General features: G+C 42.4%; 1 protein-coding gene across 1 annotated transcript in view; it reads left to right on the forward strand.

The window, feature by feature from the left end:
* Window positions 1-24,805, forward strand: part of LOC126352433 (eIF-2-alpha kinase GCN2) — a 284,800-nt gene that overhangs the window by 187,035 nt on the left and 72,960 nt on the right. The window contains exons 17-19 of the mRNA XM_050002687.1: window positions 9,610-9,769; window positions 17,479-17,645; window positions 17,821-17,995. Coding sequence (XP_049858644.1) covers window positions 9,610-9,769; window positions 17,479-17,645; window positions 17,821-17,995 — 502 coding nt within the window. The remainder of the gene's footprint in view (window positions 1-9,609; window positions 9,770-17,478; window positions 17,646-17,820; window positions 17,996-24,805) is intronic.

The following is a 24,805-nucleotide window of genomic DNA, read 5'->3' on the forward strand; positions in this document are numbered from 1 at the left end:
GCCCTGGTTGTTGTCTCGGTTGTCGTTAAGGAAGGCACCTTATGGATTGCCCATCTTTGATTTTCTTCATATTTATAGAATTTGAAGGTCAGTACCCAGACTTCAGTTTCCTAAAGCAGTATTATGCATGTCTCAGAATACAAAAATATCAGCAGCTTTGAAGATTTGAAAATTTCCAAACACTATTAATCACAAAAAATTCGTAGCATTTTAACAGAGCCACCAGTAGCTGAAAGTCATAATGTGCAAGCCGGAGAAAATGGCATCTATTTTCGGCAAAATTTGCTTGTATTTTTAGGGAAATTAGCTTTTTTTGTGTAAATGATGTAGATGAAAAGATTGCTATGCTACATGAGTAAAGACGGACAGAGCCGTAGTTCTATGAAATTTATAGTTCTATGAATCTGATTACTATTAGAAGAAGTGGTGATTGCAAACTTTTTGACTGGATTGTTTGGTTTTGCAAAAAGTTCAACGCCTTTTTGTTCCGAAATGGTCTTTGTTTTCTTCGTTTGCCACTATTTAAGCTTTCAAGAATGATCATAGCATGATCAGTCACTTCGCTTATCTCAAAATAAGAAAAAAAAAAGAGCAATTCACAGCACAAGCCATTCGGGGACGGCTAGCGCACAATTGCTTGTTGGGATTAGCAGAGAATTGTTAATGACGTAGTTCAGGACCGACCTCTAGTGGTATTCAATGTGACCAGAGTTCAAAACATCCGCCACCTAATTTGCTATGTTAAAATTGTCCACATTATACAATCTTTTGAGCTTGAGCTAACAAACAAATGTAAGCATCTCTTTGTTGTAAAATGCTAGATCCCACGGCTGAGTTCTAATGCATTGCATTACACGGTGTGTGTCCTGAATAGACCATTCAACCATCCACAGTTGGCATGGCATCAGATCATTGAGTGCATTGATATATTGAAGCATTCATACACATTTTGTTTTGCAAACAGGTTCTTACACACATTACCTTCTGAAACTGTACTTTGCTGGATGGTGTACAATACCAGTAACTGAAAACTATTTACATTTTTTATATTTATATGCAAAAAAAGCTATTTCAAACTATCTCTGATAAAATAGTTCATTTGGATACAATTCACTGTGAAGTAGCATCTTAATTTTGAGGCAGAATTCACATTTACCACAAAATATGAATTTCTCCAGTCTTTATATACGAGTCTTGTAATCACACAGTTGCTGTTTCCATTCTTACCAGTAATAATTTTTTACTTTATTTCCATATTTATTATCAAATGGAGAGGTCATACAACAAATATTGAATCATAATTTTTAATAAAAATACCACAATTTTATTTTTAGTTACTATTTGCATGAAAATTTGAAGAGTCACAGCAAATTAAAATTTGGTACAAAAATGTGAAACATCAAATAGAAAATAAGGCATTTCACATGTCATTTTCATAAGATTAACAATTAACCCTTTAACTCAAGCTACCTCATTTTGACAGGAAGTTAAAATCCCAAGTTTACTTAGACAACTTAAGGAAAGATCTTCAGAAAAATAAAAAAAACTTGCTTATATCCATCTGATAATTAAGTGTCTGGCTGCTGGAGAGCATCTGTTACCACATTTGTAACCTGGCTGACACTTTTGGGTTGAGGTGGTTGCCCCTAGACATCATCTTTATTGTGTGCAGCTTTGGATATGTGACAGCAAAATGCAGGCTGTCCAGGCTCTCTCTCCCCTGTATTGTTGTTTAGGCAGTACTTTCAAATAAGGATGGCTATAGTGATCCTGAGTTTGACATTAAATTTAGCAGCTCAGAAAGAGAAGAAGACTGTGATTGTACTTCATTAGAGACTGAAAGTGATGACAGTTGATCAGCTGAGTGACCAGTGCTTGCCAGTGGTACGAGATAAATAACTCCACTGTGCTTCAAGTTTTAGGATATTTTCATCAAAGCCCAGCAGGATTTTATTATTGGTGATCTTCAGAACCTTGTAACTCATTATTTTGAGCTTTAAAAGCTGTCTTTATTTGTCTGTATGTGATTTCATTCATTATAGAATTTTTTCATTAATTAAAAAAATATTTTTGGAGCATAATTTGGAAACAAAAAGTTATGGGGTTAAAAATGAAAAGATGTTTTTTTGTTAACAAATTATGATTCAGCCCCCTGCGGATTCGGGGGTTGGAATAGGCCCGCGATATTCCTGCCTGTCGTAAGAGGCGACTAAAAGGAGTCTCAAACTTTTCAGCCTTATATGATGGTCCCCTGTTGGGTTTGACCTCTATCTCTCAAAATTTTCCGAAGAGCAAGCCGATTGGGGAAGGGCGCCTTACTTGGTGCATTGTGTCCATCTTGCGATCAGACCTTTCGCCAGCTTATACACCGTTGAACTGCAGTCCTGTCCGCTCTCCATCTCTTGGGCATGACTCTTTTTCTGCGTGCAGATAACACCTTGCACTGTGCAGTGCCTCTTTCTGCACCGACAGCGACCATGGACCACATGTTACCTAACATACAGCACGGTAGCCAGTCCGTTGTGGTGGGGCCACCATGTACCCTGTTGGTTGTAGCCCCCTGACAACACAGGGATCGCTCTACTGATGCCTGCGCCGTTAACTCCTCACGTGTGCCAAGGAGTAGATGCCTATCCTCCTGGGGTATCGGGACTCCCGGCAACGGCCATCCTGCCAGGTGGCTCTTGCCGTGGCTGGGTGGCGCCCGTGGGGAGGGCCCTTGGTCGGAGTAGGTGGCATCAGGGCGGATGACCAGCAATGAAGCGTGGTACATCGTCTCTCGCTGGTGGCCAGCCGTCAGCAGTCTCTAAGCGTTCTCGGGCTCAGTTTAATGCTCAGAAGTACGATCCGAAAACGTTCCCCTCCCTGGCCACACCGTGGGAGGAACGTAAGTCTCAGGATGGCAGTAGCAGTTATTCGCTCCGCTTCTTAGTTTGTACGAGGGTTGATAGGGAGTCTTTTCTCTCCACAAAGCCTCAGTTCTTCGTCGAGCATTTAGAGGACAAGTTTGGGGAGATGGAGGGCTTGTCAAAAATGCGCTCTGGGTCAGTCCTGATACAAACGGCATCCTCTGCCCAGTCACAACAGTTACTCACTTGTGACAAGTTGGGGATGTTGCCGTTACGATCACACCCCATAAGAGTTTAAATATGGTCTAGGGAGTTATTTACCATAGGGATCTTCTTTTGCAGTCTGATGAAGAGCTGCGCGCAATTTAGAGCGCCGAGGTGTACATTTCGTCCGGCGTGTTCATCGGGGTCTGAAGGAAAATCAGATAGCTACCGGTGCCTTCATCTTGGCCTTCGAAGGAGATACATTACCGGAAAGTGTCAAGGTGATGGTCTACCGATGTGACATTAAGCCCTATATCCCTCCCCTGATGCGGTGCTTTAAGTGCTGGAAGTTCGGCCATATGTCTTCTCGCTGCACTTCCAGCCTCACATGTCGAGATTGCGGACGCCCATCACATCCCAATACTCCATGTGCCCCGCCTCCCATCTGTGTCAACTGCGGAGAGCACCATTCACCTTGCTCGCCAGACTACCAAATTTTCCAGAAAGAGCATAAAATCATGGAATACAAGACCCTGGACCGACTAACCTATACTGAGGCCAAGAGGAAATACGACCGTCTCCATCCTGTAAGAATGACATCTTCCTACGCTGCTGCTACAACACCTGTGCTAGCCCCGTCTGTTTCTCCAATTGTGGCCGGATCGACGAGTAGTAAAACTCCTCCTGCCCCCTCGCCAGTGGGTGGCTCTACCCACCGGGTTGCTCCTGCGCCACCTACCTCAGGAGCAACACCATCCCACCCATCGGGGACGTCTGTCCCCACTTCTAAGCCGGAGAAGTGTCCAACTTCTTCGGCTTCTCACGCTCGCAAGGGGTCCCTCCCTTCCCAGGTTTCCGCCAGCGAGAAGCCTGACGACCGACAATGGCGTAAGTGCCCGGAATCAGCTGGTCGTAGGGCTTCACGATCCTCCTCCATCCCAGAGACTGAATCGGTGAAGCCCTCCCAGCCGGTGCGACCCAAGGAACGGCGTGAGAAACCCAAAAAGAGCTCTCAGCCCAAGGAACTCGCGTTGGCAGCCATCCCACTGCAACCTTCCAGCTCTGCGTCTGAGGATGCGGTGGAGATTCTGGCGTCCGCTGAGGACCTCGATCTCGCCGGTCCATCAGACGCCATGGAAAGCACTATCACAGGTGCTAAATCGGAGGTAGCGGGTGACCCAGCGGCGTAATCTCTCTTCCCAGTCCCATCAAGCCTTTCTCAGCCATGGACAACACCATCCTCCAGTGGAACTGCAGTGGTTTCTTCCACCATCTAGCTGAGCTCCGCCAACTTGTCAGCCTTCACCCTTTCCTCTGCATTGCTCTGCAGGAAACTTGGTTTCCGGCAATGGGAACCCCCGCCCTCCGTGGCTATCGGGGTTATTATAAGAACCGGGCAGCTTATGAAAGGGTGTCTAGTGGCGTCTGCATCTATGTCCTGAACTCCTTCACAGCGAGTCTGTACCTCTCCACACACCTTTAGAGGCTGTCGCTGTTCGGGTGTGGACGCCACAGGCTGTTACCGTCTGCAGTCTTTACCTTTGACCGGATGGTGATGTCACGCAGCATGTCCTGGCTGCTCTGATAGCTCAATTGCCTCCACCTTTCCTGTTACTGGGCGACTTTAACGCCCATAACCATCTGTGGGGTGGGTCAGTGGCAACAGGTCGAGGCGCCATCGTTGAGCATTTATTGGCGCAGCTCGATCTCTCGATCTTAAATGATGGTGCCTTCACACACTTCAGTGTGGCGCATGGCACATACTCCGCCATTGACCTTTCCATCTGTAGCTCTAGCCTCTTACTGTCTGTCCAATTGAGAGTGCATGACGACCTGTGTGGTAGTGACCACTTTCCGATCTTTCTGTCACTGCCACAGCGTCAGTCTTCTGGGCACCCTAGCAGATGGGCTATGAATCAGGCTGACTGGGACTTGTTCTCCTCCACTGTCGCTATTGAGCCTCTCTCTAACGATGCCATTGATGCAGTGGTTCAATCGGTCACCACCAGCATCGTTACTGCCGCCGAATCTGCCATTCCCCGTTCTTCTGGGTCCCATCGGCGGCGGACTGTGTCTTGGTGGTCGCCTAAGATCGCTGAAGCGATTAAAGCTCGCCGGCGGGTGCTCCAGCGTCACAAGCGACATCTCTCAATCGACCTCCTTATCACCTTCAAACGGCTGCGTGCGCGAGCCCGCTGCATTATCCGCCAACGCAAGCAGGAGTGCTGGGAGCGGTATGTGTCCACCATGGGCCTCCATGTCACTCCATCGCAGGTCTGGGCCAAGATTCGCCGCCTCTATGGCTATCGGACCCCTGTCAGTATCCCTGCGCTCTCACTGAATGGAACAGTTTGTACTGACTCAAACGTCATTGCAAACCGCTTGGCAGAGCACTTTGCTATGAATTCCGGTTCTGCCAACTACCCCTTGGGCTTCCACTCCATTAAGGAGCAGATAGAACGTCGGAGTCTTTCTTTTCGCACTCACCATCCTGAATTGTACAATGTTCCATTCAGTGAGTGGGAATTTCGAAGTGCCCTCGCCGCTTGTCCTGATACCGCTCCTGGGCCAGATAGCATCCACTCTCAGATGCTGAAACACCTTTCAGTGGACTGCCAGCGACACCTCCTCGATCTTTACAACCGCATTTGGGTCGAGGGTGAGTTTTCGTCGCAATGGCGGGAAAGTCTTGCTGTCCCCATTTTGAAACCAGGGAAGAACCCTTTGGAGGTAGACAACTACGTCCCATTAGCCTCACCAATGTTTTTTGCAAGTTGCTTGAACGAATGGTGAGCTGGCGCTTGAATTGGGTACTGGAGTCTCGAGGCCTTCTGGCTCCGTCTCAGGGTGGGTTCCGTAAAGGCCGCTCTGCCGCCGACAATCTGGTGAGCCTGGAGTCGGCCATCCGTACTGCCTTTGCCTGCCGTCAGCATCTGGTTGCTGTCTTTTTCGACATGCGGAAGGTGTATGATACGACATGGCGTCATCACATTCTTTCTTTGCTTCATGGATGGGGTCTTCGGGGCCCTCTGCCGATCTATATCTGCAATTTTCTGTCGTATCGTACCTTCTGCATGCACGTCGCAGCCTCATATAGTTCCTCCCAAGTCCAGGAGAACGGTGTGCCACAGGGTTCTGTTCTCAGTGTGTGTCTGTTTTTAATAGCTATTAACGGGCTTGCTGCGGCCGTGGGAAATACTGTCTCCGCTTCCCTGTATGCTGACGACTTCTGCCTTTACTACAGCTCTATTGGCATTGCAGCTGCTGAACGTCAGCTACAGGGCGCAATCCGCAAGGCGCAGTCTTGGGCTGTAGCGCAAGGTTTTCAGTTTTCCGCAGCCAAGACCTGCGTTATGCATTTCTGCCGGTGACGCACTGTTCACCCGGAGCCGCGGCTTTATCTTGATGGCGAGTTTCTTAAAGTGGTGGAGTCACATAGGTTTTTGGGGATGGTTTTTGATGCCCGGTTGACTTGGGTGCCTCATATTCGGCAGCTTAAACAGGCATGTTGGCGGCATCTAAATGCTATGTGATGCCTGAGCCACAACAGGTGGGGCGCCAACCGATCTACTCTCCTACAGCTTTACCAGGCGTTAATCCAGTCCTGTCTGGACTACGGGAGTCTGGCTTATGGCTCAGCATCCCCATCTGCGTTGCGGGTGCTGGACCCAATCCTCCACAGCAGGATACGCCTTGCCACTGGTGCCTTCCGAACCAGCCCTGTGGACAGCATACTTGTGGAGGCAGGTGTCCCTCCACTGCGGTTACGACGCCAACAATTACTGGCTGCTTATGCTGCCCATGTTTTTAGCTTGCCCGGGCATCCAAATTATCGTGTCCTCTTCCCGCAGTCAGTCGTTCATCTGCCAGAACGTCGGCCCGTTGGGTTGTCTGATCACCGTACGTGTCAAACAGCTTCTTTCCTGGCTTGGGTGTTTCCCTGTTCCACCTCCTTTCTGGGCCCCTCTGCGTACACCCCCGTGGTGTATGCCTCGCCCTTGCCTTCGGCTCAACTTGGCACATGGCCCGAAGGACTCAGTCCCTCCGGTGGCCTTCCGACGCCGCTTTTATTCCATCCTGGCCACGTATCAGGGCTCTGGCGTTGTCTACACCGACGGTTCGATGGTTGCTGGTCTAGTCGGTTATGCACTAACTCTCGGGGACCATTCTGAACAACGTTCGTTGCCGGCTGGCTGCAGTGTTTACACTGCTGAGCTGGTCGCCATCTTTCGTGCCCTAGAGTATATCCGCTCCTGCTCAGGTGAGTCCTTTGTTATCTGTAGCGATTCCCTGAGCGGTTTACGAGCTCTCGACCAGTATTTCCTTCGTTCTCGTCTGGTGATGGCTATCCAGGAGTCGCTGCATACTCTCGCCTGTAGCGGCAGGTCTGTGGTCTTTGTTTGGATCCCAGGCCATGTTGGTATACCTGGCAATGAAACTGTTGACCGTCTGGCGAAAGAGGCCACCAGTGCGCCATCTCTGGAGATTGGCCTCCTGGCGGCTGATTTGCGGGCAGTCTTACGCCGCAAAGTTCTCTCGTTTTGGGATGCTGAATGGCGCGGTCTGAACACCCCTAACAAACTCCGTGCTGTCAAGGACACGACGACTGTGTGGCGGTCATCCATGCGAGCCAACCGCAGGGACTCAGTCGTCCTTTGTCGGCTCCGCATTGGCCACACCCGACTCACGCACAGTTATTTACTGTGTCGTGAGGATCCCCCTCTTTGTCGTTGTGGGGCGTCCTTGACGGTGGTCCATATTCTGTCGGAGTGCGCCCTTTTAACCGTGCTCAGGCAGACTTTTGCAATGCCTGACACGCTCTCTGCTCTTTTATCAGATGACTCTGCCATGGTGGACTTGGTTTTGTGTTTTATTCGGGCAGGGGGTTTTTATCCTTTAATCTGAGTTTTTTAGTGTTGATTCTGGCTTTTAGCCTCTGATTTTAAACTTAGTTTTTAAAGTATTCTTGGTGGTTGGCTTTTCCTCTTTTTTTCTACGGTCGGCCAACTACCGTCACACTGTGTGTTTTAATTTGTTTTGTCTGGTCTCTGTCAGAGTATTTCATGTCCTGTTTCATCTGCTGTCTTTCCTGTTGTTCGTTTTTTATTCTCTTCGGGTGGTTTTAGTTTTTATGGAACAAGGGACCGGTGACCATAGTAGTCTGGTCCCTTTAATCCCACAAACCAACCAACCAATTATGATTCAGTATTTTGTTAATTAACATTTCCATTTGATTATTAATATAGAATTCATATAAAAACTTCAAAAAAAAGCTTGCTGTTAGTGTGAATCAAAGTGATAATTTTGAAAATACAAGACTTATAAGGTACACATTCCCTGCCAGTGCTCTTAGAATGTTCAAAACTTCTTGTACTTAACAGCATTCAGAAACCCTCAAAGGTCATTTTTTTGCATTTTTATTATAAGTGCATTGTACTTCTTTAGGAAATTTGATGTACAGAGTTTCAAATCCGAAAAGTATGAAGCGACTACTATTTATAAATGCATTATGTTAGCAAAAATAATGTTACTCCAATCCGAATTGCAGTTGTGAAGTGTCCACATCAGTCCATCTGATGTATCGGCATCTGATGAGAGTGTTCACCCACATAACAGTACTGTTTCATGTAGGCATTTGAGTTATGAGACATCAAAAAATATGCTGTAGAACATTTGTTCAATCTTTTTACAGTAGCAAATAGGACAGGAATTGGTCTGGGTCTTTGCAATACGCTATGAAATTGACCTTGGAAAAGCTGTTCATATTGTAACTGTAAGTCAGTCAATCCACAACTGATATATATTACTAGGAAATGAATTCCCTAAATCCATCTAGTATGCTGAACAACTTCATACTGTTTCTGATCAGCAATGCGCTCGGTTCCAACCATGTTAAGTGTTGCGGTACAGTCAAAATGTGTTGTTGCTTGAAGTCTCCAGATACACCATTGAATACGTCCATGTGACATTATAACAAAGTAAAAGCATCCAAGATGAATGAAAATCTACATCTGTTATCTCTAAGACACTTTTTACATGAAATAATCATGATGGTAATACTATAGTGTGAGTGTGTGTGTGTGTGTGTGTGTGTGTGTGTGTGTGTGTGTGTGTGTGTGTCATATATAAATAAACTCAATTTGGGCACTTTTTGGATGCACACATACTTATTTATTTCTACCTGATTGTGGCAATAGAAACCACTGACATGTGTTTTGTGAGCAGGACTGAAATTTCACACACAATCTTGTCATATCATTGGCACCAGTCTTTCAAAGATGTTGGAAGCCTTTGAGCTCTACAAGAAACCTCTGTTTATTCCACAGCATTCTCTTTTTTGTGACTGCAGACACTATTTGTATGTTTTGCGTGGCAGCAGACGTCACTGTGCCTCTAGCACACTTCTTGATTGGTGCTGAGATACTTTTTATATCTATTATATGTCCTGTTAGTTGCATTACATGTTTTTAATAGCTTGTGGTCTTTTTTGGAAGCTTGATATATAAATTGTGTGAAGTCTTACAATATTATTACATAATATTATTCTTTTTAATAGACCTGGAGCACTTGCACATCTGGAGCCCAACAACATAGTATCTGACCAAATGTCATTTTCAAATGATATTGGAGATGGATCAATGACTGGTCAGGTTGGCACCGCACTATACGTTTCCCCAGAATTAGGGAGTGCAGGTGGCAAAGTAGTTTACAATCAGGTATGTGTGATGGTGCAGATTAAATTGTTATGTTACAAGAATTTAGGTAAAAGTTTATTAGGAGCTGACCACACACTTTTCAAGAAAAGGTATTCAGATAGCACTACCAGTCTTAAAAATTTGTTGACAACAAAAATTATTTAATTAGCAACATATTTCAAGGATAGATCTCATCGTCACACTAGAATGGCAGTAGAAACATCTAACATAAGTTTCTTTGTGTAGTCTTGGCATGTGGTGTGGTTATCCTGTGTAGAAAGAGAAAGATAACTTAATAACAAATGATGACATTTCGTATGTTAGTCTTCTGTTCACATGAAAAGTTTTTAAGTAATCCTCACTTTGTTTTGTGGCATGTCAGTCTTTGTGTGATTTGTTGAGGAGCCTAAATTTCTGTGGCTCTTTTGATGTTGATAGCTGTTGTTCACAAACTACTAAATGTAACTCGAAACACAGTGTCACAAGACAAATCGTCAGTGTAGGAATTTGATATGGCGGTCAAAACAAAAGAAAATGCAATTACTCATCCATGGCCAAAAGTGGAAAAATGAGTTCCTAAATTAAATGATGGAGTTTAAGAATTCGCATTTCTTCAACAGTTTCAACTCAGTACCCTTAAAGTAGGAAATATTAGAAAGTATGTAACTTTAAGATTATATTGGAGTCAAGGTCCCACCTTTGTAATTCTTAAAATAATTTTTTTGTACTCTCATGTGTAATAGAAAATTGTCACAGTCACTTATTTTTTTAAATATGTTTTGTTGACTAACATCAACAGTATGACAGCAAGGCACTCGGAAGACATGCAAGTGACTGACAACAACATGATCGACATATCAGCTTTGTTTTGACAGCCATCCAGTTTTCTGGACTTTGTGATTAAACGTACACTCTGGGTAGTTCTGTGTGAGCATGTAACATTTGCATTGGATCTGTCGTTCAAATTCAGCATTACATTTTTCTAATTCTTGTAGATAATTACAGTTGCTGTTGTAAAAGTTCTCAGGGTCCATCTATCCTGTACCACAGTCAGGTACGAACTTGATTTCATCGGACTACTACTTCCTGCAGGTTGGTGCTGAAAGACAATTCTTAACTACTCTGAATAATGACAATCATATACCCCAACAAACATTGAAGCCTTTCAAGCAACTTATACCTTCAGATTATGCAAGTTCGAAGGCAGTCTTTCTGTCAGTGTTCCTCTTGCTCTAAGGAGTTCACTGCACCTTCCACATGTACTGTGAAAGCACCACTCGTCATCCACAGCCAACAACCCTTTTTATTTCATTGTGGGTTTTGCCCACTACATGCCCATATATTGACCACACCATCTGGATATACAGATACGAAGGTATACACAGTTAGCATAGTTAAGATAGAACACTACCACCTGTGGCTATTGTAAGAAACCACAGTGGAACATGATCGAATGAACATATGTTTTACGACAACTTGTGGTTTATCTTGCGACATTGTGCTTCTGACAAAACCCAGGAAATTTTTCATCCAGGAAAAACACAGGAAATTTTTAGAATTCTTGGAATTTTTCATTGTTTTTGTTTTCTGTTAAATTTTTGTGGTTTGAACTGGTAAGAACTGATACTTTAGCAAAGAATTTTACTTTATTCCACTACTGCAGAATAATACTGCAGCAATAAAACATAAAGAAGGGGAATAAACCAAAATAAAACTTAAGTTGCAAAGGAAATGTGCCGTTTACAACAAGAAAACAGTCACACACTATCGTCTACTAACAGCAAAATGTGTCAAAGGCTTTAGGACAAAGACTATGCAATATTTCATAACAACAAACTGCTTCCGATGAGCATGACATCACAATGGTTTACATTAAGTTCGTTTGAGCAGTTGCCAATGGGCTCATGCACACGCAAAGTTGAGTCCCTTATGAACAGCACATTCTCCTGCTTCTGACTACTTGAAGTGGGGCTGTTAACTGTATCAGCATTAGCAATAAGCAGCAGGCTTTACCTGGAACAAAATTTTCTGGTGCGCCGAAGCTGCAAGATTCTAGCATGCACAGAGCAGTCTGAGTTACAATGGGGATACAGGTAGTCTCCACATAAGCTGTGTTTACATTTAGTGATTTTGCTGTTTCCTCTTTGTTTACAGCTCTTATGTCAAAAGACAACAAAATGGATTTCTGTGGCCTGGAGCTATCAAGCGAATTAAAATACATTCACACAATTATGAAAGGCTGAAATATATTATTAGTTTCAGTTTTCTGATTTTATTTTATTTCTAGGTTTTTGGCAGTCAGGCATTAATTGCCTTGCAGACCAGTGAAGTTATTCTTGTCAATTTTGCTTTTATTAATCTTTTCCACAATCGTAGTCAATTTATTTGAAACACTCTTGGCTGTTGTCAACTGTTTCAAGTGCACGTTTTTATCTTCTGGCATGTATAGCATTACCCCATAATAAAGAACCAAACATGAGATAACAGGGTACTGGTGCTCCAAGAAAATTTGCATCCCCAAAACCACACTGAAAAGCTTAACATCAGGTTGTGCCCTACTCCTTTGTGAGTCTGGACATATGAATGTGCACTTTAAGCCGAATTACACATTTTGGTATTGTTTACGAAATTCCTATGCTTTTGGAGTGTCCTCTGCTGTCCTGTTTCATTTATAACATAATATAAGAGATTTTAAGCCTGTGTACTTACAAACATGCGGGCTTCCTGTATCATCGTAGCTGTGCATGTGCAATAATGCCTGTTTTCTGGCACTCTGACAAATGCCGAAATGGGTTCTAACAGGATACAAGAAAGTGTTGTGAATAGTGGCTTGAAAATCATTACTTTCAAAGTAAATTTCATTTTATGCAACATGAATTATGTTACTTGCACATAATTGCTTTGAATTTGTAAAATCACTGAGAGTTTTGTTTTTATTTAAAGCTTAACACTTTGCGGGCAAGCCACTTAGAAGAATTTAGATCCAAAAGACCAGACATGTATGGAATTACTTAAAATTTTACAAGCACATTTGTCTTAGGTATCGTAAAGTAGAAAACACCCAAAAAAGACCAGTATTGTATATTAAAGCTTAGCTTTTCTTTTAGCTACTTAATTTGAACCATTAACTTTTCCTGTTTGTGTGTTCACACTACTTAACAGTGATGTTGCAATGGACTGATGACATCACGTGTCCTATGCTCTATCGGATATCATTGGCTGGTAAAATCACGAGCCATGAACAATGCTTGGCTTACAAAAGCACATCATAATCTCAATTCCTGTGCTTCAGAAACTAACGTGCTGTGTTTGGTGGAATTCGAATATGTTGTTGTTATGGTCTTCAGTCCAGAGACTGGTTTGATGCAACTCTCTGTGCTACTCTATCCTGTGCAAGCTTCTTCATCTCTGAGTAACTACTGCAACCTACATCCTTCTGAATCTGATTAATGTATTCATCTCTTGGTCTACCTCTTACATTTTTACCCCCCACAATTGCCTCAAATACTAAATTGGTGATCCATTGATGCCTCAGAACGTGTTCTACCAACAGGTCCCTACTTTTAGTGAAGTTGTGCCACAATTTCCTCTTCTCCTCAACTCTATTCAGTACCACCTCATTACTTACCTATCTAATCTTCAGCATTCTTCTGTAGCACCACATTTTGAAAGCTTCTATTCTCTTCTTGTCTAAACTATTTATTGTCCATGTTTCACTTTCACACATGGCTACACTCCATACTACAAATACTTTCAGAAAAGACTTCCTGACACTTAAATCTATATTCGATGTTACCAAAGTCCTCTTCTTTAGAAATGCTTTCCTTGCCATAGCCAGTCTACATTTTATACCCTCTCTACTTCCTAGCCATAGACAGTCTACATTTCATATCCTCTCTACTTCCTTGCCATAGACAGTCTACATTTTATATCCTCTCTACTTCAACCACCATCAGTTATTTTGCTCCTCGAATAGCAAAACTCCTTTACTACTTTAAGTGTCTCATTTCCTAATCTAATACCCTCAGCATCACCTGACCTCATTTGATTGCTTGCCATTATTCTCGTTTTGCTTTTGTTGATGTTCATCTTATATCCTCCTATCAAGACACTGTCAATTCTGCCCATCTGCTCTTCCAGGTCCTTTGCTGTCTCTGACAGAATTACTATGTCATCGCCAAACCACTAAGTTTTTATTTCTTCTCCATGGACTTTAATTTCTACTCCAAAATTTTCTTTTGTTTCCTTTACTGCTTTCTCAATATACAGATTGAATAAAATTGGGGTTGGTTACAACCCTGTCTCCCTCCCTTTTTGACCACTGCTTCCCTTTCGTGTCCCTCGACTCTTATAATTGTCATCTGGTTTCTGTACAAATTGTAAATAGCCTTCTGCTCCCTGTATTTTACTCCTGCCACCTTCAGAATTTTAAAGAGAGTATTCCAGTATGGTCAAGAGCTTTCTCCAAGTCTATAAATGCTAGAAACATAAGTTTGCCTTTCCTTACTCTGTCTTCTAAGATAAGTCAGAGTCAGTATTGCTTCATGTGTTCCAACACTTCCACAGAATCCAAACTGATATTCCCAGATTTTGGCTTCTACCAGTTTTTCCAGTCATCTGTAAAGAATTTGTGCTAGTATTTTGCAGCCGTGACTTATTAAACTGATAGTTTGGTAATTTTCACACCTGTGGAGAAGTGCTTTCTTTGAGATTTGAATTATTGTATTCTAAGTCTGACGGTATTTCGCCTGTCTCATACATCTTGCTCACCAGATGGTAGTTTTGTCATGGCTGGATCTCCCGCAGCTATTAGTAGCTCTAATGGAATGTTGTCTATTCCCGGGGCCTTTTTTGACTTCAAATACACTCCTGGAAATGGAAAAAAGAACACATTGACACCGGTGTGTCAGACCCACCATACTTGCTCCGGACACTGCGAGAGGGCTGTACAAGCAATGATCACACGCACGACACAGCGGACACACCAGGAACCGCGGTGTTGGCCGTCGAATGGCGCTAGCTGCGCAGCATTTGTGCACTGCCGCCGTCAGTGTCAGCCAGTTTGCCGTGGCATACGGAGCTCCATCGCAGTCTTTAACACTGGTAGCATGCCGCGACAGCGTGGACATGAACCGTATGTGCAGTTGACGGACTTTGAGCGAGGGCGTATAGTGGGCATGCGGGAGGCCGGGTGGACGTACCGCCGAATTGCGCAACACGTGGGGCGTGAGGTCTCCACAGTACATCGATGTTGTCGCCAGTGGTCGGCGGAAGGTGCACGTGCCCGTCGACCTGGTACCGGACCGCAGCGACGCACGGATGCACGCCAAGACCGTAGGATCCTACGCAGTGCCGTAGGGGACCGCACTGCCACTTGCCAGCAAATTAGGGACACTGTTGCTCCTGGGGTATCGGTGAGGACCATTCGCAACCGTCTCCATGAAGCTGGGCTACGGTCCCGCACACCGTTAGGCCGTCTTCCGCTCACGCCCCAACATCGTGCAGCCCGCCTCCAGTGGTGTCGCGACAGGCGTGAATGGAGGGACGAATGGAGACGTGTCGTCTTCAGCGATGAGAGTCGCTTCTGCCTTGGTGCCAATGATGGTCGTATGCGTGTTTGGCGCCGTGCAGGTGAGCGCCACAATCAGGACTGCATACGACTGAGGCACACAGGGCCAACACCCGGCATCATGGCGTGGGGAGCGATTTCCTACACTGGCCGTACAACTCTGGTGATCGTCGAGTGGACACTGAATAGTGCACGGTACATCCAAACCGTCATCGAACCCATCGTTCTACCATTCCTAGACCGGCAAGGGAACTTGCTGTTCCAACAGGACAATGCACGTCCGCATGTATCCCGTGCCACCCAACGTGCTCTAGGAGGTGTAAGTCAACTACCCTGGCCAGCAAGATCTCCGGATCTGTCCCCCATTGAGCATGTTTGGGACTGGATGAAGCTTCGTCTCACGCGGTCTGCACGTCGAGCACGAATGCTGGTCCAACTGAGGTGCCAGGTGGAAATGGCATGGCAAGCCGTTCCACAGGACTACATCCAGCTTCTCTACGATCGTCTCCATGGGAGAATAGCAGCCTGCATTGCTGCGAAAGGTGGATATACACTGTACTAGTGCCGACATTGTGCATGCTCTGTTTCCTGTGTCTATGTGCCTGTGGTTCTGTCAGTGTGATCATGTGATGTATCTGACCCAGGAATGTGTCAATAAAGTTTCCCCTTCCTGGGACAATGAATTCACGGTGTTCTTATTTCAATTTCCAGGAGTGTATATACTTTCATAATACGAAAGTATGCAATGTATTGTAATATGAAAATATGCAGCATATATATGCTGCTTTAAATCAAAGATCTTTGCAAAATGCTTTTCTTTTCTGGGGGTTCGTTTTCTAAAGTACAAGGAAGTTCTATGCCAGGATTTTGAGGGAAACTGTACTGTCACTTAACACAAAAAAGTGCATTTTCACCTGGAAAGAGGTGTATTTTTAACCAGGAAATCTGGGAAAAAACCGGGTATTTGTTTTCCTTGTATGTGTATACACCCGGATTTAGAAGTTTGTGAACAATGACTAAAAAGTGCAATAGGGCCATAGAAATGTAGGTGCCTCAGAACATCATAGAGAGACTGCCATTCCACAAGAACAAAGTGAATGATGATTTTATGTGAACAGTAGGCAAATATACAGAGTGACATTGCCTCTTATTAGTTTATATTTCTCTTTCTCCACAGGATGACCACAGCACATGTTAAGACTGTACAAGGAAACTAATATCTATGTGCACTTGTGTTAAATTTTCTGTATTGCTGCTGTAGTCTGGCTTCAAACAATGAAAAAACCAGGATGGAATAGTCTCCTCCTCCCCCCCCCCTCCTCCCCCCCTCCTCCCCATACCCCTTTGCTCCCCCCTCTTCTCTCTCTCTCTCTCTCTCTCTCTCTCTCTCTCTCTCTCTCACTCTCACTCTCACTCTCACACCACACACACACACACACACACACACACACACACACACACACACACACAGTGTTGAAAATAAGTTGGTTGTTTGAAAAATTTTCGTTCAATCCATTCTTTAGTACTGTTATTCTGTTTTGGGACCTTTACTGAATAGGATACGTATAAGAGCTAAAGAAGAGTCATTGTGGATAGTTTAGTCATAACAAGAATACAGTAAACTTCAATGAAGACACCAAAGGAATGACATGCAGGACAAAAAGCATTTCTCTAATGGCTGCAAGGACTTTTGAAGATGATTGACAAATCAGAGCACAGTTGTAAATATTTACACTTGTCACACACATGCTAAAAATAAGATTTTGATATCATACTCCCAGTTCAGTACCGTGCAAGATCAACTGTTTCATATTAGTTTTGAATCACGACATAAGGGATTGATTGTGAGATATTATAGTGCTGAATAAAAAGCGTCATATCAATTGTTTGAGTGACAAAATCAAACTGGTTAGTACATGGGTATTGAGCAAGATTAACTTAATTCCAAGAGAGAGGTAGTGAAAAAACTCATTAGGTCACTTACTTTCTAAAAACCTCAAGTGTGATTATAGAGCTCTTCTGAAAAATGAGAATAATTCTATTTGTCTTCAGTTCTTGTTATTGGTAGCACTAGTAAATTTTTGGAATTGGAAATTCACAAGCAGTACATACTTACTATTACTAATTCTCTTACATGACTTTCTGTTTCCATTTGTTACAGAAGGTGGACATCTATAGCTTGGGCATAATTCTTTTCGAAATGTGTTATCATCCACTGAAAACAGGGATGGAGAGAGTGAAAGTGTTGGTAAATTTGCGCAGCAAAGATATAATTCTTCCATCTGATTTCAATGAAGAAAAAATGCCCAGACAGACATATATAATACGGTGAGAATAATTGTGTATATAGTTTCCCTCTAAATATGAGCCCATTTATATTGTACATCATTTTGTGGCTGTTGTTGTTGTTGTTGTTGTTGTTGTTGCAGTAAGATGGCATACATTTAACATATTTCAATGCATACTTTGTCAGAAATAGATGCAATATTATAGGTTGTCACAGGTGGTTGCTCAACCATGATCCTAGTCTTCGACCTACTTCCTTGGAATTACTGCAGTCAGACTTCTTACCACCACCACAACTTGAAGAGGCAGAATTGCAAGAAATGGTGCGTCACACATTATCAAACCCACAGAGCAAGGCTTATAAGTATCTAGTGGCGTCATGCTTCTCACAGGTAATTATTTCAGCATCACCCTTGTAAATTACTGGAAATACAGTAAATAAGATCACTGAAAATTTCTAACAATATTTATCTACCAGATTGATATATTGTACTTATTATGAACGTCTTGAGATATGATTGCACATTGCATTGTGATTTTTTTATAGTTGAGTTTCTGTGGATTGGAGACAGCAACCAATAATCAGATTTTTATTTAAAGATTGTTAAAATTTGTTCAAAGCCAGAGACTAAAGTCACTTTAGTAAAACATGGTTTTTTTCTTTTTTTTCTTTTTTTAAAAAAAAAAATAGAAAAATATTGTATAGGTTCAGTATCTGTTATCTGAACAACAATCCAAAAACTTATTTCTGTATTATGCATATACCCAATGGCTTCAAGGTTTCTTCACTAACAAAAATTCATTTGTAGTGCATTCAACATCATTTTGGAAGTTTGGATAAAAAGTAAAGAATAATGAAAATAGTTTCTGGTACTTGTAAGAAATTTACTAAGGTTTTCACAGGTCTGAAAGTATCTTATCAAATAAGTTGTATGCACATTTCATATAATATGTCCTGTGACATATCGAAAACCTGCAGTCTTTTAGGTAATTTAAAATAGTAGATATGTTTTACAAACAAGTTTATTTTGCTACTATCTTTCCTTCTCCTTCCCTCTTTCCTGACGAAGCAACCGCCGGTTGCGAAGCTCGAAATTTTGTGTGTGTGTTTGTGTGTGTTTTTATTGTGCCTGTCTACTGGCGCTTTCCCACTTGGTAAGTCTTGGAATCTTTGTTTTTAATATATGCACATTGTATTGTACTCACATAAAAAAAAGTTTTGCATCACCTTAGTTCCAAGAAATCCTGAAGATAGATGTTGACTGTGGATATTGTATCACAGACACAGTCCCTTTGACTGTTCAGAGATGTCACTAAACCTGCACAAAGATGTAAACAACCATGCATGAGCAGTGCCTATTAGATGGATGGAGTGCGACAGCCAATCAGTTCCAGTCGTTCCACCAGGAAGGAGGTACACAGCTCGTGTTCTTTGCAGTTCAATCACGCGTAGATGGTCAATACCGCAGTTTGATCACGTCCGCATTGTTACTTTGTGCCAGGAAGGGCTCTCAACAAGGGAAGTGTCCAGGCATCTCAGAGTGAACCAAAGCAATATTGTTCAGAGATGTAGGAGATACAGAGAGACAGGAACTGTTTATGACGTGCCTCACCTAGGCTGCCCAAGGGCTACTACAGCAGTGGATGACCGCTACCTTCGGATTATGGCTCGGAGAACCCCTGACAGCAATGCCACCATGTCAAATAATGCTTTTTATGCAGCCACAGGATGTCGTGTTACAACTCAAACTGTGTGCAATAGGCTGCATGGTGCGCAACTTCGCTCTCGGCGTCCGTGGTGAGATCTATCTTTGCAACCATGACACGCTGCAACGTGGTACAGATGGGCCCAACAATATGCCCAATGGACCACTCAGGATTGGAGATGTGTTTGGAGGCAACCCAGTCAGGCATTATGTGGGGCCGACGTACACCACTGGTGATCATGGAAGGCGCCGTAACGGCTGTACGATACATGAATGCCATTCTCCGACCGATAGTGCAACCATATTGGCAGCACATTGGGGAGGCATTTATCCTCATGGACAACAATTCGTGTCACCATTATGCACATCTTGTGAATGTTAAGCACATCTTGTGAATGACTTCCTTCAGGATAATGACATAGCTCAAATAGAGTGGCCAGCATGTTGTCCAGACATGAACCCTATCAAACATGCCTGGGATAGATTGAAAAGAGCTGTTTATGGATGTCATGACCCACCAAACGCTCTGAGGGATCTACACCAAATCGCCGTTTAGGAGTGGGCCAATCTGGACCAACAGTGCCTTGATGAATTTGTGGATAGTGTGCCATGATGAATACAGGCATGCATCAATGCGAGAGGAAATACTACTGGGTATTAGAGGTACCGGTGTGTACAGCAATCTGGGCCACCACCTCTGAAGGTCTCGCCGTATGGTGGTACAACATGCAAATGTGGTTTTCATGAGCAGTAAAAAGGATGGAAATGTTGTTTGTGTTGATCTCTCTTCCAATTTTCTGTACAGGTTCCGGAACTCTCAGAACCGAGGTGACGCAAAACGTTTTTTTTTTATGTGTGGATTTGGTAGCATTGGGAGCCAGCAACCTGCCTTAGCAGAAATTTTATCATGTTGTGACCACTTTGAATACAAATGGAAAAAAAAACCTTTGATGGATATCAGAATTAACTAATATGTCATTTATACAATTTGTAAAAACTGATTGCTGTGTTAAGAAACCATATCATTAGACTGCTTACCATGAAATTCAGCATCATAAACCTTGGGAATAAGTAAGGCGATTCTGATAATTATAAATAACCAAACACTTCAACTATAGTACTTCATTATCTCAGTGCACTCGCTTATTTATAGTTTCAGCATAGTCATATAAGCGACGTCTGTTAACCTTCTTACCTATAAAGTGAACCGGTTTCATGTGACTAGGATGTTGTACAAAATTCATATCATTTCCCATAAAATTACTGTTAGCCTGTGTGGATACACATTCATTCAACTAGCACAATCTGACAGTTTTCCTATTGCCCAGAGACCCATCTTGAAAATGGTCATGGCACCTGAATCTAGCAACATTCAATAACTGCCTCTTTAATTAAAATTAGTATGTTACTCAGTTATTGTGGAATATTATAGGTACTCTTTCAAATAGGATATCCTTACAATTCCAAATTGATAGTGCTTTTCACCGAACTGGCACATTTGTGCTCATCTTTTTTGAAGCAAACATGGGAATTGGACTCAAACTGTGTACATTTTGTGAGGTGGAATGAAGACTCCTAAATACACTGTAAGACCGCCTGCTAAATTGGTGTGTTGGTCCACCTTTAGAATGCGTACAGCAGTGATTCTTTGTGGCATAGTTCTGACAATTAGGTGTACTGACGTCACACAGTTCCCATAAATTACAGTCCAGGAGATTGTAAATGTGGAGTTTGCACCTTATAGCATTGTAGAAGTATTATATCAGCTTCAGACCAACCAAATCTGGTAACCAAGACATCATCATAAGTTCACTGTCATGCTTGACAAACCAGTGGAGCACGATTACGGCCTCATGATGTGGACAGCCATTGTATTGGAAGATGTGATTACAATAGGGGCAGACATAAGACATTAAGGAATGTAAATGGCCTGTAAAAATCTTCACATAGTCCACAGTTATTATGGTGCTGTCCGTTACTATTAAAGGCCCCATGCAGACCGAGATCACTGCCCCACCCACAGCACGCTGTATATTTTGAGTTGCCATTCACCAGGGTGCAACCATTGAGCTCATGTATCAAGAAATGTGATTCATCTGGCAACAGAATTTCATTGATTATTCATGCTTTAGACTCAATAATCCCTTGTCCACTGCAAACATAACCAAAATAGTCATTGGGTCAACAAGGAAACACATGGGGGTCATCTGCTGTGGAAGTCCATCTTTAACTATGCGTGTTAAACTACCTGCTCGAAAATGCTTGTCTGCACCAGCAGTGTACTCTGATGTCGGATCTGTCATATATCACTTCCTGTCATGCTTTGTCAAAGTCATTTGTGTCAGTGGATTTCCACGGTGTATGTAAAAACCACTCCAGCCACAAAAATGTGTACTCTTTGTTACATTATTCTGTGCATTTCCAATTCTCACTGTATGCATTTCCAGTTCTTAGCCAGTCTCCAAGTATTAACAGTTAACGTAAATTATTTCTTTAACCCTTGAGTAAGTGTGTTTCATTAATTAGTGCTGTTGTATGATGAGATTGTTTTCAGTTGTAATCAGTGATACAGTAATGTTCGCACAGTTTTGCAAGTGAATAGAGCATTTCCTCCTGTTTCCTGAGAATTAGAGTTTTTGTTAATGTATTTTGACATTCACTGACTTAAGTGAAAATATCTTTGTGGATTTTGATAAATAGCATGATAATATTTAATTTTTAAAGTCTGTGATTGATTACTTAATATTTCACATGCTCGTTTTTATTTTCTATATATTTGTCATTGAAGTTAAACTTACAAACCTGCATTGACTTTTCTAGTAATTTTTTGCTGTTAATCTTTCCCGTCACTTGATAGCTTGCATAATACGTATGTGTTGTACAACAGCTTAAATGAATACAGTGAAACCTCTGTTTTACATTTTTGTGAGGTCCAGACTTAAAAACCGCAAAATTGAGGAAAACATTAAAATCCCAAAAAAAATAGGCAAAAACATATATAATTGGCATATATGATTAAAAATTGTACTCCTTTCTTATACATTGCATAAAATCTATATAAATTAAGGAAATTAAATGTACTATACAATGTCCATACAATAATTTGTGGTAATGAATGTCACCAGTTCTTAAAGAAGCTCATCAAAAAATTAAAATTGGCATCTGTGTACAAATTAATTGAGCTATCTTCCTGTGGGCTATGACCACAAATTATGTGTCTAAATACACATTTTTTTGAGACATCTTTCCTTTGTGTTCACCCAGAAAACAGAAAAATTGATGAACATAATGAATGAAACTGAAAACTGGAGTGCAGTAAAAGACGTCAGTATATATGGAGGAAGGTGTGCAGGTGTGTGTGTGTGTGTGTGTGTGTGTGTGTGTGTGTGTGTGTGTGTGTGTGTGTTTTCCTTCAGTAGCTAATGGCAGTTTACTTAGGTTGAGTAGACTTCAAGCCATGTACATACTAAGCTTGAAACATGTCTTCATTTGATGTGGACACACTTTTGAAATATCTTTTGAAACAGGGAATCATCTATCCATAACAGTGTCTGTAAAGATCAAAGGAAACAATGTTTCAGGCCAGCTACTGCTTGTCACCATTGCGTGGCACAAGTGTATGTTTATATGTCTCATTGTGTCGTCTGTTGTATAGAGTTGTTAGATGTTTTGTTTTCTCCTGCTGCATTAAGGGCTTTTTGTGGGGGGGGGGGGGGGGGGCAGGTTGGGGGGTGACAGATGCTTGTGGAATGTAGGAAGCAAGCCGTACAAGAACAGCAATGAAACAAGACGCTCTGCAGAAAATTGGTACTACATTTGGTTGAATACTAAGGATTACTGTGTAGAAAATAAAATAAGGTTGGTTGTCAATTGCTTGCTTTGCAATGTGAAATAAATACTCAAGGCTCTGGAATGAATTTCCCGTTGACAAAAAAACTAAGACTAACAGAATGTCTGGTTGTGATTGCTTTCCAGGGAGAGTGTGTGTGTGTGTGTGTGTGTGTGTGTGTGTGTGTGTGTGTGTGTGTGTGTGTGTGTGGAGGGGGGGGGGGGGGAGAAAGAAACAGTGACACCATATTTGCCAGAAATTCAAAATCATTAGATGATGTCCAAGTGAAATTACGAAAGCTGTGAGACACTTAAAGTAGTAAAGGAGTTTTGCTATTTGGGGAGCAAAATAACTGATGATGGTCGAAGTAGAGAGGATATAAAATGTAGACTGGCAATGGCAAGGAAAGTGTTTCTGAAGGAGAGAAATTTGTTAACATCAAGTATTTATTTAAGTGTCAGGAAGTCGTTTCTGAAAGTATTTGTATGGAGTGTAGCCATGTATGGAAGTGAAACGTTGACGATAAATAGCTTAGACAAGAAGAGAATAGAAGCTTTAGAAATGTGGTGCTACAGAAGAATGCTGAAGATTAGATGGGTAGAGCACATAACTAATGAGGAAGTACTGAATAGGATTGGGGAGAAGAGAAGTTTGTGGCACAACTTGACCAGAAGGAGGGATCGGTTGGTAGGACATGTTCTGAGGCATCAAGGGATCACCAATGTAGCATTGGAGGGCAGTGTGGAGGGTAAAAATCGTAGAGGGAGACCAAGAGATGAATACACTAAGCAGATTCAGAAGGATGTAGGTTGCAATAGGTACTGGGAGATGAAGAATCGTTCACAGGATAGAGTAGCATGGAGAGCTGCATCAAACCAGTCTCAGGACTGAAGACAATAACAACAACAACAACAATAACATAGCTGTCTTCCATATTCAGTTCCCATACATAGCAAGTTTATCCTGCCAGGTGTTCTCTAGAATGTTCTTGCTCACTACGGATGACAGCTGTATGCAAACCAATAAATCAACTTGTTACGAATATTAATATCATTTTATCAACTGTTACCAACTACAATACCAACTCCCCATCAGAATAACATCATAGTTTTAAAACGAATTATGAAATTCTTTGACATATGTGACCTTACTCTACAAAGCTACGAAACACTGTGAAATGCTTATGGCCTTCAGGACACAAGTCACGATAAATAAATAAATAAAATGTTTGCTGCCAGTGTGGACGGAAACAGAGACAAGAAATAAAGTCAGAAACAGATGTGATACACTGTAGGAAATAATGTTTCCAACAGAAACATGTTTCCAGGTACAGTGTGGACGCCACTTCTCACTACTTTTTGCAGTGGTGGTGTCGCTGGTGGGATTTCGACTGTTAACTTCTACTAGCTGTTGTGAACAACCAATGTGAACTGTGTGCACTTTGATTATTCATTTCCTTTGTAGCTTGTGACGTAAGGGCACAGTAGGCTGTTTCAAGGCAATGGTGCATTGAAAGTACTGTATCATAAATACGTCACACTTATCATGACATGTCAGTTAATAAAGCATCAGTGATGTAAGGCATCAAGAGATCTTATGATAACTAATGCACAACACAAAATTCAGATGAGTAAGGCATAGCATAATGGATAAAGTCATGGTTAGCT

This window comes from Schistocerca gregaria, chromosome 1 (assembly GCF_023897955.1).
Source record: "Schistocerca gregaria isolate iqSchGreg1 chromosome 1, iqSchGreg1.2, whole genome shotgun sequence".
NCBI classification, from domain to species: domain Eukaryota; kingdom Metazoa; phylum Arthropoda; class Insecta; order Orthoptera; family Acrididae; genus Schistocerca; species Schistocerca gregaria.